We start from the raw sequence: 20,788 nt of genomic DNA, 5'->3' as shown, positions 1-20,788 counted from the left end.
TATCTACCTTATCTTTTGCATTTTGTTGTATATCGTTGCTGTTTCATTCTTTGTGTAGCTCGCACATGTATTTATGTAGGGAAAAAAAGTGTTCATGTCCGTCTGCTAGGCTCTCGGCTGAGAGCGGCAGTATTGTAAAATAAAATAAATAAAATTAATTAATTAATTAACGTTTAATTGCATAAGACATTTGTCACACCATAGAGATAATTGATCGAGATCTTTTTGGATATTTATACGACTGCAATGTGCTCTAAAAGGGCGCCTGCCTTTCTCCCACTTAACAAGGTCATTGCAGCATGCCGCGATAAGAAGATCTGGATTGCCGGCAGATCTTAATTGCGACAGTTACGCCGAGAAACTGCAACTATGGGACAGGAAAAGAACGAGCGCTAGGTATTCACGTGACTGCGTTATTGTTCGTTTCTCTGTGCTCGGTCGCTGGTTTTTCTTCTGGTGCTGCAGTTTTTCTCTATTTACATTATTTTCGTGCATCAGTAACAGGCGACGACGTTTGTGCTGAACCCTGAAGCCTTCTACTCTGCTGGGAGATCCTCCCCGCGGAGCCTGCCATGGAAGATATGGTCTTGGACGCGTCTGGCGGTCAGCATAGACCGCCCGCGGCTCGGAAGCGGCTCAGTTCGGCAGTAGGATCCGACGCTACTGATTCCGAGCTTTCTGACTCAAGATCGGAAGATTCGGATGCTTTCATACCTGTCAAGCACCGTCGCCCACGACGGACGTCTCCGGCGTCGTCCTCAAGTGAAGGGACTGTCATATACAACACCATCAAGACTACGACAGTAGCTTTCATTCCCATCGACGCGATGGTAAGCCTGAATGCTATCTCTCGACAGAAACTTAATGATTTCTTCTTCAAACTTGCCCCTGGACTAATCCAAGAGGTTCGCGTGAATCCCTGGAAAAATGTCATTGCCGTTGACACGACTGATGATAAGATGGTGCAAACACTACTTGGTTTGTCTGAAATCTGTGGGGTTCGCACACGTCCCTACATACCACAGGGTACGAATATAGTGGCTGGTGTCGTATCTGATGTAGACTTGGATCTCAAAGACGACGTTTTTAAGAACATGATCGCTTGCACGCCACCATGCAAAATAATAAGCGTTCGAAGGCTGGGCACGTCAAAGTGCATGAAGATACTTTTCGCCTCTGGAAAGCTGCCTAGTCATATAAAGGCTGGACTTGTGCGCTATCCTGTTCGACCTTTCGCACCACGGCCTTTGCAATGCCATAAATGTTTCAAGATTGGTCATGTTCAGGGCTTTTGCACCAGAGATCTAGTCTGTGCCAAATGCGGTGGGAATCACCATGTAGATTCCTGTGAAAGTCAGGCATATCGGTGCCCTAACTGTAATGGTGAACATTTGGCAACGGATAAAGGATGTCCCTCATTGAAGAATGAACTAAAGGCACTAAAAGAAAAAGCCATAAAGAAGGCAGCAGGAGATGAGAGCTCCCGTCGCCGTAGTGCTGCCCCAGCGGCTGGAAAAGTAGCGCGTTCAAAGAGTGACAAAGAAACAACGCACCAGAAGGTAGGGGGGCGGACCTTCTGCCTCTCAGACACATCGTGGCCAGCGCTTCCATCGAAACCACCGGAACAAGTATCTACAAAGACTTCGACCACAGTGGAAAGCACTGCAAACACAGTACCTAAACCGGTATCAGCCAACGACGATGTGCAACTTGTCAATCTTCTAAAGATGCTTGTCAACGTCATCAGATCTCTAATCGCCGGTCGCCAGACACCAGCAGCGTCAGCAGCAGAGCAACTTTTGGAGGCACTCGTTCCTGTCCTCGACGGCCTTCGCTAGACATTTTATCGGAAACAATTCTAACAGTTGTCAGCAGCCTCGCCCCTTTGTGCTGCAGTGGAATGTCAGGTCGATGCGACCGCGGCACGCTGATTTAGCCCTTCGACTAGTCGCTATGAAGACTCCACCAGACGTTATAGTGCTTCAGGAAACAAACGTAAGGAAAGACGAATATCGATTGCCAGGCTTCGTGGGTGTCCACAGTAACACTCGATGCGCGGAACCGGCTTGTGGCTCTTTCCAGTGTGTGGAGGCGGCGCATACGCGCAATGCTTCAAAAGCATCAGTGTACGTTCGTGCTGACTTGGACTTCGCGGTTATTGACACAGACGGCATCTGTGACGATGAGTTTGAGTGTGTAGCTGTTACTGTGAGCCTCAGAGGTGTGTATACGACGGTGGCAAGCATATACAACAGGCCTACACGTTCTTCCGATACCTCGCTACTTGAGTGCTTAGTGTCTCGGTGTGGTGCGTCATTTGTGTTATGCGGAGACTTTAATGCCCACCATCCACGATGGTGTAACCGTCCCCAAGACAAACGTGGAGCAGAGATTAACGAGTTCATTATCAAGAACGATCTCCAAATACTGAATGACGGTTCACCTATATTTATTGGTAGAGGAAAGGAGCATTCCACTATAGACCTTGCGATAACAACGAGAGATGTGTGCTTAGCCTGGTCATGTGAACCCGACCCGTGGGGCTCAGATCACCTACCCATTTGGTTAACACCAACACATACTGCGGGTCGCCAGAATGTCGTTTATACAGTTACTAACTGGGACAAGTTCCGACAGCTGATCTCAGAGGCACCATCTCAAGACAGCCTATTTAAACTTATGAGTGAGTGCTTACAAAAAGCTACAGTACAACGAAGACGGAATATCGGCAAACCAAATCCCGATCTAAAGCTTTTGCGGCTCCGCGCATGTCGACGGCGCGCTTATAGACGGGCACAGCGCTCTAAACGACGCACCGACTGGACTATATACAATCGCCTTGATGCAGCCATACGGCGGCATACAAAACAGCTTCGTCGCAAGAGCTGGGAAGCTTTGTGTAGTTCGTTGCATACTGGAAGTGGTTTTGGAAATGTATGGCGCATACTGAAGGCTCTCCGCACTCCTGAAATCTGCAAGAATCCTACGGCTACATTGAGCATAGCGACTGGCCAGTCACCAAAAGTAATAGCAGAGTCATTTGCAGACATTTTCGTCTCTTCTGCATCCAGTGACACCACAATTAGCGACCTTCCTTCTTTGACAAGTCACAGCACCGTAACCGCTTCCTACGGTCCAGCTTGCCAGATGGACGAGGCAGATTTCACTCTTGAGGAGCTGCGACACGCGCTGAGCCTCTCCAAACGCCGCACTGCTCCAGGCGCAGATGGTGTGACGTACCAAGCATTGCGGAACGTTGATAAGAGTTTCCATGACCGTATATTGGACGAGTATAATGAAGTATGGAGAACCGGTGTAATCCCTGCTGAGTGGAAATCGTCCGTGGTAATACCAATTTTAAAGCCCGGGCGTCCAGCAAGGCACCTCAAGTCCTACCGACCAATATCCCTAACTTCAAACATCATCAAGTTAATGGAGCGAATGGTCTTGTTTCGCTTAGATGTCAGGCTAGAGGAGCTGAATTTTTTCCCTGATGTCATGAGTGGCTTTCGTCGCCGCCGTTCGGCTCTGGACAGCATATCTGACCTTGTCTCAGCACTCGAATTTGCTAAAGAAAACAAGCATTCCGCCTACATGCTCTTCCTAGACATACAGCAAGCTTTCGATTCAGTTCCGCATAAGGCGATTATTTTCGCTCTTGCAACCGCGGGAATTTCGGGTCGTCTGCTCCAGTTTGTGCATAATTTTCTATCGGAGCGCCGAATGAAAGTGCGTGTCGGAGGAGTAACTAGTGAATACCGAAATGTGAAGTGCGATGTTCCACAGGGCAGCGTATTATCGCCGCTATTGTTTAACGCGGTACTCGCCGCGCTTCCAAGTCGTTTGCCTCGAGACACTGACTTCCCTGTGAGCATAGCTGTCTACGCAGATGACATTGCTCTGTGGATAAGCGGCCCTTCGCACCTTGGTCCGCGGCTTCGTGCAAGCTTGCAAAGAGCTCTCAACGCTACTTCGGAGTACTTGGGTGAAGTTGGCCTGCTCATATCACCTGCTAAGTCGGCTGCAATAGCATATCACCCTAAACAACGCGCTCGTCGAACAATGAGCCGACTGTATCTTGACGAAACGCCTATAAACTGGGTGCGTCAACACCGTTACTTGGGGTTAATTGTGGATGATCGCATCTCTTGGCGTCCTGCTGTTAAATGTGTACGACGCAAATCACACTCCCTTCTTAAGTATGTGGCCGCCTTGACTGCTCGTGGTGCTGGTTGCGACCAAACAACGGCTCTTCAGGTGTACCAGTCATCTGTACTTTCAGGCATGCTGTACGCATTACCAATTTTGAACATACCACCTAGTTTGATGGCCCAACTGGAGCGAGATCATCGCATTGCCCTTCGACTAATGCTTGGAATACCTCGTGAGGCGCAATCTATTGCATTACTTACTGAAGCGCATCAGTTACCTCTGAGGCTGCAAGCAGATCAGAGAGCTCTATATCATATTGAGCGTCTGCACCGCACATCGAATGGTCAATCGCTCCTTGATCGTCTGATTCACCGCCCATTATCTCGCATGGGAAAAATGGCAGCATTATTTATGGATATCACTACGATTTCTGAACATGCTGCTTCAGATACGTCTCCGCCTCCAAAAGGTATCACGAAACACGTATTCCCCATTTTCCTCACAATCCCTGACATGCACAAAAAGTCTGATATGGCTGTTTCGGCAATATTCCAGTTGGCTCAGTCTCACTTGTTCGAAAAGTTTCCAGATTATCTTCAAGTTTTCACAGATGCATCTGTACACAACGACGGTCAAAGCGCCTCTGCAGCTTTTTACTGCCCTTCAACTCAACTACGACGTATCTTTAAGATACCTCATCCAACTTCGTCAACAACTGCGGAACTAGCAGCGATTAATGTTGCACTGAAATACGTGCAAGAGGAGTTCATTACATCGAAGGTTGTCATCTTTACGGACTCCCGTGCTGCCCTTAGCAGGTTACAACGCAGTGAGCTTGATTGTCCACTTGTGCGCAGCATTAATGACTCTGCGAGCAAAATTGCATCACGTGGGGTATCTCTCGTTGCTCAATGGATACCTTCACACGTAGGAATCGCCAGAAATGAAGAGGCTGATCGGCTCGCTTCAAGTTGCGTTCATAACAACTGTGACTGCCCAGACATTTTGTGCAAGCTTGATGACGCTCGTCTGCTGATTCGTCGCCACCTACTCAAGCAGCATCCAGATCAGCGCGTCGCAAATAGAACGTTCCCGCCCCGTGTTCGTGGTCGAGGCTTGTCTCGTCGCGCTAGAGCACAACTGCTCAAGCTGAGGGTTGGTTGCGTGAACGTGCACGAACGTTTATACAGACAAGGGCGTGCGGAAAGTCCATTGTGTACGTCTTGTGGCTGCTACGAGACACTTCAGCACCTTATATTTGAGTGTCCCGCTTTCAGTGCGCAGCGCATGTCGCTAGTGAGAAACTATCATCTCCTTGGCCTGCGGTGTGCGACACTCGAGGAATGTTTATAGCCCAGTGGCTGTGCATCTAAACGTGATCAGGCCCATCGCGCCCTACTAACCTTTATAGAACTAACTAACTTGGGTTCACGTTTGTAGCAATAACATTCTATAGTAGCGTGTCCTTCAGTGACCGACTCTACTGTGTGTGATCAGTACTGTACCCTAACGCTTCTTCCTTCGAAGATGGGAGATGGCGGGTTCAAACACCTTATAGTGTACATTGTGAACCGACTACCGGTGAAACGGTGATAACGTGCAGCTTTACTTGGCGTCTCATCGTGGAGAACACAATTAGCCGCATAGCGAACTAGCCATGGATGTTGTTGATAATTGTGGAGGCTGTTCGACGCGGCGTCACTTTAACTCCGGCTGCAGAGTTCTACTTTAGTCTTTAGATTTGACCTGTTGCAGTGTTCTACTTTGGTCTTTAGATTTGTCCTGTTGCTCTTCCTTTCCTCTTTCCTTTTTCCTCCCCTCCTTCCTATCTTCCATTTCTGTGTTGCTGTCACCTCCCTTCAGAAGAGTAGGCAGGCGTTGTGCCCCTTCCGGTGGCAGTTGCCAGCCTGCTCCTCGCTTTCCCTTTCCTGATACCTGTGTATATGTGTATGTGTTCAAAACAAATAATAATAATAATTCCTTTCGGTATTGCCCACTTATATATCTGCGTCAGCTTTTTCCAAAATATACCACTCACAGAACAGCTCTTTCTGTAGCTTTAGTGGATGCACGCGTACTTGAGCATCACTACAGCTGTACGGTTTCTGCAATTTAAGATATCCAAATAGGCCGTCACTAGCTGCGAGTTGTTAACCCATCCGTTTTTTAGCGATACATATTGTAATTGTAACTTGACGTAACAAAAGAAAGAAAGCAAGAAAGAAAAAAAGGAAGGAAGGAAAATTATGCAGTGCCAGCTCACAGAAACAACCACCTTGTTAAACCGTATTTCTCGCACACCGCGCTTCGCGTCTACCATAACCCACAACACTTGTCCTTGTACGTCCCTTTACTCCCGTCCGCGTCATAACCTTGCGCTTTCATTTCCGAGCCACGAAGCGCTTCGGGACAGTTTGAACATGCCATAACTCCGCTGTGTTTTTTTTTATTACTTCCGTTTCCTAAAAGGGTTCGCATAATCAACTACATTTGTGAGCGGCATAGCCTGCGCCATCGTAAGGGTGGACTATATTTGCGCTTGCCTGACGGCATTCACGGGCGTTAATCATTCAGGTGGCTCCCGAATTGGGGGTAGGCGAATATTCGAAGTTTCGAATACCAATCGAATATGACGCTGCAACTATTCGTATTCCTATCCGAAAAGGAACTACTCAGTACTTTCGAATATTTGAAGCTAACCAAACATTTCGCAGCAACCGACTGATACTATATTATTATTGTTCTCTGTCTGCTAAACAAAGTTTCGCAAATTATTAGAAGGAAAATAACGACAAGATTTTTGAAGGAATGTGGAAACAAACAGTTTTGTTTTAGGTGTCGTGGCGGAAACGTACCTTACAACCTGAGAATTTTGTTTATTGTCTGTCATTTAGCGTTTTTGGCTGCTATAGTCGTAGTATTATTTATGTGCATGCTATCTTCATAAAGACCTGGGCATATATTCACAAAGCTTTTAACTCGGAAGTTAATTTTGCCATTGACCAACCGCCTTCGCTAATGATGTGTCCGACATCAAAGTTGGCTAGAATTTTCTATTGCGAACAGTCCTATCGTATGAGCTTGTCGTGAATACGGGCCTAGTCGTTTATAAATAACCTGGTCGTAAAGTAACGCCCAAGGCAGGGGCAGAGCGGTAACGAATATGTGTAAATGTGCATATGTCTTTGAAGATGAACTTACGTCGTTTGCCTTCCACATGCATCTCTTCGAGGCGGCGTCGCTCCTGCTGGAACTCGTCACTGCTTTCCTCTGGAAGCAAGGAAGTCGACAAAGAAACTCTTGGTCAATTTATTGAAACTTGATTGTCTCACTGATGTGCGCGTGAAAAAATATAACGAAACAATAACTAACAATAGAAAACAGCCAAGCCCCATATTTATTATGTCGCTCTTCAATGTGAAAGGGCTTCAGAATACTTTTCAGGATGAAATAGGCGTAAGGGGTTGCGCTGGCTGGATTTGGTCAATTAGAAACTTCAGCTCTTAGATAACACGTGCTTGAATTAGTTAAGTGAAGTTTCCTAGATTGGAAATTAACGCCTGCTTCAGAAAACAATAAAATAAATTTACAAATTAGGATGTAGACGTCTACGAGGCTATTGCCGCTGTGGTAGTATTCTGCTGATACCGAAATTGCCGATGTTGGTGGAAAAAAGAAAAGTAGGTTCAAAGTTTTTTGCAGCAACTTTCACTCTTCTTTTTTTTTTGAGCATTTAGTTGTTGTGCCACCAGAACGAAATGCGCATGTGTCAGAGAGTGTTGGATCTATCACCAAATTATTCAGCATGTCTATGTGCGCCCAAAGAGGAATAATTTGAGTGGATGAACGCTGAATTGCGGGTAGAATTCTGTTTATACCTCTAGTAACAACTGCAGAGAATAAACATTAAACGCTATAGTTATCCGCTTATGGAACATTCCCAAAATTAGATGACACAAAGATGCCTACTCGGTAGCATAAGCCTTCGAGACTCCGTAGCCACGCCAGATTAGCCGGCTGTCGCCGCTTAGCGCTCCCACGTGAATCGCGCGGTCTTCTTGCAGTCGTACCATTATATTTCTACGTATACCAAGCAGTTCACGCTGCTCTCTCTTTCTACTGGATGCCCTCCATGCGACCTAGCTTCCCTAACATTTGACAATCAGCCCCGTGCATAGTGAAGAGCTATGGGAAATCCTTAAATACAATCGATGGGGCTGGGCTTAAACGCCTGACATTTACCCCCACTCTTCAAACCCTTCAATTCTGCTTATAAAATATGTGTCTCACAGAGCTGTCCGTATTCGCGCTTCTATATACATGACAGCAAAGCATATCTAATTTATTGCAACGCTATGCCCTGCGCGGGCACAGATCAGGAGCGTTAAGATAACCTGAGAGAATTACTGTAAGTGGCTGGCGTGTCGCATCGAAAGAAAAGCAAAAGCGAAAATATGCTGGAGAGCGCTGTCGGCCTCTGGCTGCTGCAGCTTGTTGGCTAAAAACAGGCAGTGCGAGGGTGCGGCTCAGGCAGGCATGTGTTTGCATTCTCCACAGCCGTCTCACCAGATTTATAGCGCTACATTAAAGCTGCGGCAAATCGTATCATGACGATGCTCTAGGGATGTCTATGGGCTACGCCTGGATTTGTGTGAACGCGTCTTGTGTACCTTGGCCAGCGATCCTTAGGATGCTGGTGGAAACAGCCGTTCCAGAGTCGTTCTCCGCGGTGCACGTGAAAACTCCAGCGTCCTCGGGAGAGACCTTGGCGATGCAGACGCGGCACACGCCGTCCTTTGAGACGATCACGTCTGTCGTCAGGTTGGTGCGCAAAGGCTTCGAGTCCTTCATGCTGCGCGGGAACCGGAGGAAGGCGAGGAGCAAAGACACCAGGTGTTATCGCAAAATGAGTGCCTGAACTCGTTCAAACTGAGTGTACATGTCGAAATACCTGTGCGTGGGCCCACGCACCAGACAGGGTAGAGCGAAGCATTTCACAAGCGCTTTTTATACGTGCTATATTCGGGGAACTAGCTTCTGATATAGTGCACGCATGGGAAGGGAGAAAAAACAACAGCGATATGACGCCAAATTGGTTTTTGAAGACCCCATTAAGGAAAAAAAGAAAGGAAGTGAGAACTGCAAGCGAGCTGAGGTGTGGGCGTGCGCTGTAATGTGGGCCACGCATCTGATTAGCTATTTTTTTTTTTTTTTTGCAGACACGTAAACGCAAAACAGAACACAAGAAAGTTAGCTAAATGCCTCTTGAAGGCTCTTCTCGTATTTATAGCTTTCATAACGACCGTGCCTCACTTCTTGTGAGAGAATATTGGCTTTCACATATTCGATTGCTTTCGCGTGCCTTCGGTGCACACATGTAAATTTTCTCCGCGACAGCTGCGCGCGGTGGACGGCTCAAGTCTGCGGAGTGAAGCGTAGCTCGGCATGCCGTTGCAGCACGACACTGTTATGTTTCCCCCCCACGACTGCGTGAAGCTAAGGGGAGGAGCGCCGGTCATGCTAATCGGTCTCTCGCAGGCCTGAATCTCCATAGTACCGTCGTTAAGAAAGGTCGGCCAACTCGAGGCAGATATAAGGACAACACATCGTTTTCATAAGTTACTAACGGTTGTTAAAGATTAAACCAAGGAGCTTGATCCGGACGGTACCTTGTTTCGGAGGAGCTTAGTATTATAAGGAACTTTAAGGCAAGAGGTAATGGTATACGTTGCTTTCGTATGAGTGAAAGGACCGAGAAAAATGTTTGGCGAAGCACAAATTGAAGCGATTACGAATTCACATTAGCCTCATCCCCTAGCGTGGCTACTTCAGTTGCCTGAAGGAGAAACTACAGATGGAGCGCATTTCCGGTGTGTTTTCTGCATGGGCGCGGTTGCCCGGCGTTGACGCGCTTTATTTCCCGTTGTGCAACGAACGTACTGCAATTTGCATCGAAATACGTTGCACAAAAATACCGAACAATGCAGATGCCCACGGCACTGACAGGGCCTCTGAAACATGCATGATCACAGAGTGCTGTGAATGATACGCGCTTATAAAGGGCCCATTGTCGGTCATTTCGACTCTGCTAGCCATTGTTCTAGAATAGCGTCAAAGCAGCAGCAAGGCCCTTCATATAATTGCTACCAAGGAAACTTGCATCGGTTTTAAGTTGCTTCAAAGCTGGGGCAAGATTGTCTTAGTCCTGTTAAAAATGAAGATTGGCTGTTTAATGAACGACCAACAAAAGACTTGGTGGCGAAAAAGAAGCGGACACAATTAAAAGTGACGAGTTATTAACTCTCAACCGGGAATAGGTGGCTCGTCTCATTAAATATCCTCTTTGCACTGGAGTAGAAGGCGTCCAAGCTTGCTTGCTATACTAGTAATTCCCCCTGTTTACGCCATTGCCTCATAGCCTCACGCGTGGGCTGACTTTGTCCGTGGAACTTGCTTTTTTTTTTTTTTTTGCTTAGGACTGTATCTGCGGGGCTGATTGCGCCTAAAGAAAGGCTGCGCTTACACTTTGAGCGTGGGCGCAGGGGATCCGGTTGCCCTCCAAGAGAAGACAGCCCTCCCGCCTGGCCTTACGGTCAGGTCGGGGGCGCAGGACTCGAACTTCGGCTCCTCGGGCGTCTCTTCCCTTTCGCCTGAAAAGAGAAGTTTCAAGATTTTAGAGAAAGCTTAAGATTACTGGAATGTGATTTTCCGTTTGCATGAGTATTTGATTTTCATGACGTCTCTAATTGCTTTTCGTGTGACATTGCGAAGCCGTTGGAAAACTCAATCTTCCTTTCTTTCTCTTCTATTTTCTTTTTCATGAGTGACTATCTGTGAAGTACTTGTGAAACCCCTGTGGATACTAGAAGACTATTTTCTACACATTATACGTCTATAAGGAATGTAGCATGTATTATTTTTAGCCTTCTTTCCTCAGCGTAAGTGATTACTGCAAAAGTTTGGTTGCGAACTGCTAAACAGCTTGAACATTTCAGTACACCAGTCATCACCCTTCAATTATTTAGCAGTTTACCGCTGTGGAGAATCAGGTGACATATTGTGCTTGTTGCAAGTATTTCCAATCCATAATAAATTATTCCATGAATAAATCCAGTAAAAGAAAAAAAAGAAAAGTTGTTATTTTTCTTCCTTTACTAGAGAGTTCTCTCGCGTCCGCTAATCTGGTGAACGCAAACGGACTGGGCATTTTACAGTATGAGCGGAGGCGCAAACAAGAACGACGACGACGACGACGACGACGACGACTTAGTGCCCTGCGCATTGAAACGGGGCGGTGACAAATAGTCACTTAGCTTGCTTAATTTATACAGGTATGCTATACATGTTTTTTTAACCAGAATTCTTGTATACATCCCCTTAATTTCTTCTCTCCTTGAAGATCTACCTTGCACCACTAGCTATGACTCTAAGATACGTATCAATCTCGCATCAATCTCGCCCCTGCCTTTTTCCCCACCAATACTCTAAACGTCTCTTGCTTATCTCGACTGCTTACCGGTTGACGCTTCCGTCCACTTTAGGCCAAAGTGCTTCTGGAACGTGCACGCTACCTACAGTTCTCACTGGGTGAATCCCTTCGCATTCCACATTTAGCGGTACTGTTAGTACTGACGTTATGCCTAGCAATCTTCTTTCAATCGCTTTTTGCGCGGGCCTTAACTTATTCTAGAGCTTCTTTGTCTGTCTCCCTGTTTTTGCCCCATATGTCAGCACCGGTAAAATTCACTGATTGTATACCTTTTTTTTCCAAAGACAATGATAAGCTTACAGTCAAGAGCTTACAATGTCTGCCGAATGCGTTCCAACCCATCTTTATTCTTCTGTAATTTTCCTTCCCATGATCAGGGCTCCCTGTGAGTAATTCACCTAGGTAAACGTACTCCTTCACAGACTCTAGAGGCTGACTGGCGATCTTGAACTCTTGTTTTCTTGCCCGGCTATTCATCATCATCTTTGTCTTCTGCATATTAATCTTTAACCCCACTCTCACACTTTCTCTGTTAAGGTCCTCAATCATTTGTTGTAATTCGACTGCATTGATGCTGAATACAACAATGTCGTCGGCAAACCGAAGGTTTCTGAGATCTTTGTCGTCGATCTTTACCCCTAAGCCTTCCCAGTTTAATATCTTGAATACTTCTTTCAAGCATGCAGTGAATAGCATTGGGGAGATTGTGTCTCCCTGTCTAATCCCTTTCTTTTTAGGTATCTTCCTCCTCTTCTCGTGCAGAGTTAAGGTAGCTGTGGAAACTCTGTAGATATTTTCCAAGCTATTTACGTAAGTGGTCACCACTCCTTGATTACGTAATGCCTCTATGACTGCTGGTGTCTCTACTGAAACAAATGCCTTTTCGTAATCTATGAAAGCCATAGAGACAGGCTTATTGCACTCTGCGGGTGCAATTATTGCACTGCTTATTACACTCTGCGGATTTCTCGATAACCTGATTAATGACATGAATGTGATCCATTGTAGACTATCCCTTCCTGAAGGCAGCCTCTTCCCTTGACTGACTAAAGTCTAGTGTTGCCCTTATTCTATTGGAGATTATTTTGGTATATTTTATATAATACTGGGAGTAAGCTAATGGGCCTATAATTTTTAAATTCCTTAACGTCTCCTTTTTTGTAGATTAGTATAATGTTTGCATTCTTCCAGTTTTCTGGGACCCTTGCAATCGATAGACACTTCGTATAAAGAGCCGCCACGTTTCCAAGCATTATGTCTTGGATTATATCTTAGCTTGTACTCGGTTGTCTCTATATATCTCCCTCAGCATCTCCACCAAAACGCCCTCTATGCCTTCGTGCTTAAGAACATCCCATAACGATTCCCTGTCTACGTTGTCAAAGTCTCCTATAATATCTAGAAATGCTATCAATAAAGATATATTCTGAGCTACTGAAACCTTTGTGCACTGAGTTAGTACAAACATATTATCCTCTAAGCGCCTGCCTGGCCTGAAACGATTCTGCCGTTCCCCCGGCACATCATTTTTCTTCACCAAAATTGACAGTTCCAATTTTATGACTTATATTGCCATTCTATATATCCCCGGCATTACTGTAACTGGCCTGTATGAGCTCGTCTTATCCTTATCACCTTTGCCTTTGTGGATGAGGTTCATCTTGCTTTCACGCGATCCAACTGGAATTTCCTTCGTTCTAATCACTTCCTCTATGGCATTAGTCGGTATTGCCTTGCTCTTTTGTCCGAGGTTCTTGATTAGTTGTATTGGGATTTCATCGGGTTCTGCTGCCGTGTTACAAAGGATATGCTCTTCTGTTTTTTTCCCAATAAAGCCTATCTATTGTAAATTTTATCTATCAGGCTTCTGTGTTGTTGCTGGATCTGAGTGAGTCTGAACTACGCTTTCTTTCGTGCTGAAGTCATCCCTATAATAACGTCTGTGATGTACCAGAGCGTATCGTCTCCTTCGTAGATGTTACCGTCTTCGTCCCTTATAGCCATTTGCGAATATTTAGTTAGAGCTCCGAGTGCCCTTATATGGTTCCAGAATCTTTTTCGTGTGCGTATGTCTCTTTTGCGAATGTTACGCATTCAACGTTCACGCGCGCATTTAATTTTCTCTTGCGCGAGTTCACTCGCCACCCTTTTATTTTCTGGGTATTTGTTTCATCTATGGAGCACCTCTTCTTCGTGTAACCCCTGCTTCTTGGCTTCTAGATGATCCCTAGACGCCTGCTTCCGCTCTTCTATAGCTCGCTTTATTTCCCTGTTCCACCACCTACGTGGTTTCCTCTTTCCAATCGAACAATTTCTTTTTTTTTTTTTTTTTTTTTGCCGTGTATGCCTTATTTTCTCTTTCGTGAGTACTTCTTTTGGGGTGAGTTGGTTCTTATTGAAACATATGGGTAACAGCGCAAACAGACGACCAAAAGAAGGGAATGTGTGCGTGTCTCGCTTCTCGTGGTCGCTTTTTGCGCTGTTAGCCATACGTCTTATTTCCTCTTGCATTGCGTCTACCAGTTCCTAATATTCCCAAGCTGCTGTGAGAAAAGCTTTCAGTTTCCTCTGTTCTTTTTTTTTGCGATCTCTGTTGCTTGCTCTTCATTTTTAGAAATTCTGATGCTATTGGTTCGTGTTTTGCGCTAGTAACTATGTGCATACATACATACATACATACATACATACATACTTACATACATACATACATACATACATACATACATACATACATACATACATACATACATACATACATACATACATACATACATACATACATACATACATACATACATACATACATACATACATACATACATACATACATACACATCCTTACATATATACAGGGTGTCCCAGCTAACTTTAACCGGTGTTTAAATATATGCGAATGCCACGTTGCTGGACAGAACTAAGGTAATGTTGTTTGCCGTCGCTAGGAGATCCTCAAATTATTTTTTTCATTCCGCCTGATTAGATAATTAGTCTTAAATAATAAATCAACTTCTCGAATATTATAGTTAGGTGAAAAGAGCCGATGAAAAAATTGCAAAGCGACATGAAAAACTCGCGACACAGCCTTCCGTTGCTCAATACGTGCTACATAAAATTGTTTTTCCGAGCGTGAAAGAAGCCCACGAATACACGCAAAGTTCCTGGAGCGGCCAGTCGCGCGGCAATATATATATATATATATATATATATTGTGTGTGTGTAGGTATCATTAGTTTCTATCTACATCAGTCTGTGAACGGCCTGCGCGCTACAGCCACCTGATGGCGCCGAGCTCAACCAGACAAAGCTAACATTGCAGTTATCAAGTGCATTTTACTTTGCTGCTCGTGTAAATTTTCGACAGACGTAGTCGTGTTGCTGCCAAAAACAAGAACAAGTTATGACACCACTCACTTCAGCCTCTTACTCAAGGTGCGCCAAAGGCATGTTTTTCTTGGCGCCTTACCTGTGACTCGGAGGTAGGCACTGGTGGTAGCGTCTCCGTAGGCGTTAACAGCGTGACATGTGTATTCAGCAGTGTCATCTGGCTTCACGTTGTAGATCTCAAGGCTGCACATTCCAAACTCTGTCTGCATTGTAAAAAAAGAAGCAATTCGTACAAAGGAGTTCACAGTAATACACCGACACAGGCAAGCATATCTCCTTTTGTATCTTAATCACGGCTTCTCCCACGTATTGTTGCACTTGATCAATAAAGTTTTAAAAAAGGAACAAAAGGCATAAGTAGACTCAAACAACTGAACACAAACACGTACAGGAAACGCAGACGCGCTTTTTGCAATAATTGCAACAGCTTCCTTGCTAGCATATTAAATACATTCTTTACGCACCGAGAAATACTTCCGCTTGTCACGTGTGCTGAGAAGCAGGGAAAGCTTGCATCTACTTGAAACACGGAAGTTAGGGGACGCTAAAGTATTCATACAACTTATTTCGTGATGTGCCTAAAACATAATTCAGATTGTGTAGCATTCCTGAGTCCCATGTACGGATGTTGTTCGCATTTAGTAATAACTTTAGCGCAGATATAGCGGTACTTACAAGAGTAATCTCTATGTGCCTGTTGTCGGGTGCCACCTTGATGCCATTCTTTAGCCACGTAATTTGCGGCATCGGATCGCCCATCACAGTGCAGTGGAGCTTGATTCGGTAGCCACTGGGTGCAATGCGGTTATCAAGGCGAGTCACAAAACAGGGCGCCTCCCCCTTCGGCTGTTGCTTCACGCGCGGCTTTACGGGCTGCGGCTCTTCCGACTCGGACGAGTCGCTTCTCGATAGTCGCCTAGACAGGTACATGCGGGATCCTGAGTCCGGATACGGTCTGACACGCGCCGTCGCCGATGAGTCCGAACTGCCCTCGGTCTTCCTGCCGTTGGTGGTTTCCTTGCCGCCGTTCTGATCACCGGAAGGTCGCTCCCGTGTGCTCAGTTTTTGACGCAGCATGCTCTGCATTGATCGCAGCAGCTCGAGGTCGTGTTCCAGGCTGGACATTTCTGAGGAAATGCGGCTCTCCAGCCTGTCGATATTTGTTCTCTTTGCACTGTAGTCGCGCTCGATGCTCCTGGAAAGCGTCGTGATCCTGCGGGCATAGGACCTCCTTGTCCGTACGTCGAATTCTTTCACCCTTGCTGCCTTCTTATAGTACCACGCATCGTGCAAGTAAAATTCTCCGTCGTATTCCTCGGCTTGTCGCTGCCTGCTCCTGAAGTGTGGTCGCGGGTAGCCGAAGCTCGTGTCCACACCGGAGTCGGCTGGCGAAGCAGAGAGCAGTTCACGTCGCTTTTCATAAGTTGCGTGGTCGAGCAAAAGCTCAGGCGATGCCTGTGGCGTGATGATTCTTGGAACGGGTTCGTTTGGCGTGACAGTCGTTATGATCGCCACGGGACTGGGCAGTGTTTCAGTGAACTCGACTGAACAGCATGCACGAGACGGGTGCTGGGACCTGCGGAGGTTAGATTCGGACAGCAAGGTGTCGATGATGTAGTTCACTGGAAGTGGAAGTCGCTCGCTGAGAGTGAAACGACACACTATTGGCAATCTCCTCTCTGGGTCTACGAAGGCACCTGCGGACTCGAGGGCCAGAGGAGGTGCGAGGACAAGAAGAGGTTGCAAGACGTCGATGATGAGGAAAGATGAGTCCGGAAGCAAGTTCCTGTACATGTTCCATTGAGCTAGTGTGACGACTCTGACTGTGATTCCCTCCGGAGGATGCGGGGCTGACACTTCATGGGTTTGGTCGAGAAGAAGAGGGGGCGAAAAGACGACGAGGTGAAATGTATGAGGCACGAGGTGAATGCCAGGAGGCTTCTCAGTGTCCACGCGCTCCTTGACAGTGGGTGTATCGTCAGCATTTTGCCACGCTAAGACTGTGACTGTGCAGCTGACGGTTAGAGGAATGTATCCTTGCGTAGCTTGTTCGTATTTTCGCTCTCCGAGTGAAAGATCGAAAATGTCGTCCGCTGCATAGGGAATAACTTCATACGAATGTTCTCTAATTGGAAGCGCAACAGCTTCCTTGCGTTCCGGCAACAACGGTGCCTCCTGCGGTGGCTCTTCTTTTTCAGTCTCTGGGACGATGGCTTCCACAACGGATACAACCCTGGGCACAGCAACGTCGCTGGTTTCGAGACTGGCACGCTTCGCCAGTGTGTCGTAGTCGATCTCGGACACCTCGCCAGATTCTACCTTGACAGTGGAACTTGGCACTAGCGTTTCATAGTCACTAAGCTCGCTCGGCATGAATGGAGCAGTAAACTGCGAAACCGCCTCCGAGACAGCGGCGTCTTCGTTGAGGAATTCGTCAACATCTAGAGACGAACGTTGGTCGTCGCTGTCGTACTTGGTGACAGTGAGTGTGACGTCTTCTTCTGTGGAACCCAACTCTTGCTCCGTGGCGATAGCTTCGGTTTGTTCTGTCGATTCGACTTCTGTCGCTAGCGTATCTGCTCTTGAGTCGAGTCGTGGAAGGCTAACGGGCTCTGTGCTGGGGCCTGGTTTGCTAGTGCCATAAACGGTTACTGCTCGCAGCCTAAAGGCGTACTTGGCGCCTTCTTCTAAGCCGTACACTGTGCAGTGTTCGTGATGAGTTGTTGTTGCTTTCAGCCAAAGTTCGTTGTCCATCTGAAAAAAAAAAAGATAGGAAAGGAAGGCATTATTAGTCTCAAATTATTGTTGCTGTAGGCAGCATTCGTAAACGTGATTTCACGCAGAGAAAAATGCTTCGCTTACGAGGCGCTTTTCAACGACGTAGCTACTGACGGGACTGCCACCATCGTTATCCGTTGGCTTCCAGGCCAACGTGCATGAGGTCCAGTCCACAGATGTGATTTCCGGTGGCAAACTGGGAGGGTCTGGTTCGCCTATATATCGTTGAACGCACAAGTTAACCAATTAGAAGCTTGCTATTAATGTAAAAATAAATGCTGCGACTAAAGATATAATACCTGAAAGTACGTTGAGAATAAAACATTGAAAATAGTCTGGATAAGTAATATTAACGTGTTAGTTTCTGCATTAACTCTTATTATAATTTCCTTGGTGAGCCTGTTGCTGCAAGCTTTTACATTGCAATAGGAGGCACTGCACTTCCCAATTGTTTTTCCACTCTGTGTAACTAAAAAGAAATGTTTAAGAATATATATTCGGTTGACACAGGTATATTATGCTTCTAGAATGATATTGTCAAAGAGCTGTTGGAGCTGTGTAGTGGGCATAAGTGTGATTTGTTGACGCCCTACCGAGAACTGTTCAATTCATTCCTCTCAAGCGTACAAAGAGAGACATTGCTTAGTAGCTGCAGTACGCGCGGTATATCTGGCTGACTGCCAGGGCTCAAAATCAACATCATATCTCAAGACAGTCTAACAAAAGCTGTTGAATTTCATTCAACCTGTCATGTTATCTTATTTACACATCGCTTGAGGTAAAATAGGCTGAAATTGTAGAGCCTGCATATGCGGCTTCATAACTAAAACCACAGTCAAAGAAAGCTTGCATGAATGAATAAGAAACGCACCTGTTACCATAACGTCGACAGAGAACACGTCACTACCGTGCTCGTTAATGGCTTCCAAAGAGTAATTTCCACGGTGGTTGCAATCTGCGTCCACAATCTTGAACAGTATCGTCTGATCTTCGCTGTCGATAGTCACTGAACAGTTCGGATCGTCAAAAGCCAGCGGCTCGCCATTTCGTTTCCACACGAACGTTGGAGGTGGGTGGCCTGTGTAGGACAGCTTGACTCGCAACGTCTCTCCGGAATCGAACATAAGGCCGTCTTTGTATGCCGGCGAGCTGATCAACTTTGGTGGCGCTGTGAAAAAGAAAATTGGTAAGAAGGCATGCCTACAAAACAAGAAGCGATGACGAAAACCACACGGAGAGTGCTGCAGTGACATATTTTTAGAGATATACAGCTACAAAAAATTTAGGAAGATGATTAAGAGGGCAAGTAACCAAGACATCAAGGCTTACATCATTCGCACGGCAAAATTCATAAGCTCAGTGAACACTTTGTCATTAAGAGTGTAACGACAGAAACAAGCGGAAAGAGTGCGACCGTGCACCAACCTCGTGTCTCCGTACTCCAAGCGCTCGCAGCCGAATGTAAAAGCGTACTTTTCTTATAGTCTTTACCACCTAATTGCGAGATTCTGTGAGAGCATAAAAATATCATCTGAAGTTAAAACCCACATCAAGCTTTCGTTCTTGTCTACCGGTAAAAAATATTAAAGATCTCAGTACCTCCCGCACACACAGAAACTATGGCAATGATAGTCATAGCAAATGCCTATATATTTTTGCGGGGATTTTCCATGTAATGTGGCGGACATGAGATGTAACTTAATTACCTAATACTGTTAACTTTGCCGACGTCGTTTTCAAACCGGCATTGTTGAGAGCTTGGCATTCAATCTTGCCCTTGTCTTCGAGCCGCACTTGTTTCAGGTTGAGTGTTGAACTGGCTAGCGAAGTCTCAATGTCCGCACGTGGGGAGTCGAATATTTCTTGACCTCCCTTGTACCTGGAGACAAAAAAGAAGACAAAAGAAAAAAAAAACGCGGCAATGACAGTAGTGCAGTCGTCCAGGCATCCCCTTGCATTTCTTCTTTTGTCCCAATAAACGTTCCATAGCTTTTAGATATTCCAACAGTACTGGGGTAGCCATCTAAAGTGAAATAACACTATGCGCTCGTTGGACAAAAGTCAACTCTGGAGATAGTCTAGAAGCCTATCAGTGCATTCACCATCCTCTGCAAGCAATAAGTTTACCTGCATGTTCCGCTCGTGATTCGTCACGTGACGCTTGGGTGATTCTGGGTGTTTTCGAGCTTGACACACACACTGGTGTGAGATGTAAGCGGCCAATTGAAAAAAACTAGAAATATTAGCACATGTAAAAAGATCGCTAACAATAGCTCCCTTCATTTTTACAGTGGCTGTGTGTATGTGATATTACTGTGGTTCACATTGTTGTCTGTGTGTTTCTTTCTAATATCACTCTGTTAAATGGCACTGTTTTTCGCATCATTGCTTTGACAGTTCCTCCATAATGTCATGATGCTGTTTTCATGTGCAGGTAATAGCGCAACTCTATGTTGTAGCGTAACTCTACGTTGTATTTATGAGTTATTTCGCGTCGTGTTACTCATTTGGTCGGCGCCGTATTTGTGCGTCAACATCTTTTTCTATCATGTATATAAATCATGCTTTTACCATGTGATCTCTGGCGTAGGCTTTCCTGTAAACTGGCAGGTGAAGCAGGCGTCTTCGTTAACGAGAACGTTGACGTCGGAGAGTAACTTGGTGAACTCTGGTGCTGTCATCGACGCAACTGAAAGAAAAGTAAATTAAATATTCACCGCAGCACAATTTAAGTACTGCCGACGCTCACGTAAGGTGAGGTTTTACGTTTCTTCCCCTCCTGCCCCCACCCCCGTGATATTCTTCCGCTATATAGCAACCATCGTGAAAATACTCCAGAACCTCACTCTTGTACACGCACACACGTACCCTCTTTGCATGCATTCCACGGTTTAAACAATAATGTCCTGAGAGCAGCTACTCTGTCGAAGTTATAGCGTTTGTGTAGAGGAGCAGATTCACTGCAAACCAACTTCGCACCCTTGA

The 20,788-nt window shown here is 45.9% G+C and overlaps 2 protein-coding genes across 2 annotated transcripts in view; one reads left to right on the top strand and one right to left on the bottom strand.

The window, feature by feature from the left end:
* LOC126542332 (uncharacterized) overlaps nucleotides 1-20,788 on the bottom strand; it is a 62,015-nt gene that overhangs the window by 16,480 nt on the left and 24,747 nt on the right. Inside the window, exons 7-15 of the mRNA XM_072286340.1 lie at nucleotides 20,375-20,492; nucleotides 19,510-19,682; nucleotides 18,675-18,971; nucleotides 17,888-18,018; nucleotides 15,701-17,779; nucleotides 15,105-15,228; nucleotides 10,676-10,802; nucleotides 8,823-9,004; nucleotides 7,354-7,422 (exon numbers count right to left, since the gene is read on the bottom strand). Coding sequence (XP_072142441.1) covers nucleotides 7,354-7,422; nucleotides 8,823-9,004; nucleotides 10,676-10,802; nucleotides 15,105-15,228; nucleotides 15,701-17,779; nucleotides 17,888-18,018; nucleotides 18,675-18,971; nucleotides 19,510-19,682; nucleotides 20,375-20,492 — 3,300 coding nt within the window. The remainder of the gene's footprint in view (nucleotides 1-7,353; nucleotides 7,423-8,822; nucleotides 9,005-10,675; nucleotides 10,803-15,104; nucleotides 15,229-15,700; nucleotides 17,780-17,887; nucleotides 18,019-18,674; nucleotides 18,972-19,509; nucleotides 19,683-20,374; nucleotides 20,493-20,788) is intronic.
* Nucleotides 753-6,281, top strand: LOC140216061 (uncharacterized). Its single transcript, XM_072286343.1, has 3 exons — nucleotides 753-1,049; nucleotides 1,143-1,559; nucleotides 6,270-6,281. The coding sequence occupies exons 1-3, from the start codon at nucleotides 828-830 to the stop codon at nucleotides 6,279-6,281; spliced, it is 651 nt and encodes a 216-aa protein (XP_072142444.1). The 5' UTR covers nucleotides 753-827.

Source organism: Dermacentor andersoni, chromosome 2 (assembly GCF_023375885.2).
Source record: "Dermacentor andersoni chromosome 2, qqDerAnde1_hic_scaffold, whole genome shotgun sequence".
NCBI classification, from domain to species: Eukaryota; Metazoa; Arthropoda; class Arachnida; order Ixodida; family Ixodidae; genus Dermacentor; species Dermacentor andersoni.
This window is presented reverse-complemented; position numbering and strand designations above follow the sequence as displayed.

What these genes read in the sequence shown, in the direction of transcription:
- LOC140216061 (XM_072286343.1), top strand. Translation starts at nt 828, where the DNA reads ATGGTAAGCCTGAATGCTATCTCTCGACAGAAACTTAATGATTTCTTC. An exon ending in CGAATATAGTGGCTGGTGTC is followed by an intron (nt 1,050 to 1,142) that starts GTATCTGATGTA and finishes GTTCGAAGGCTG; the next exon opens with GGCACGTCAAAGTGCATGAA.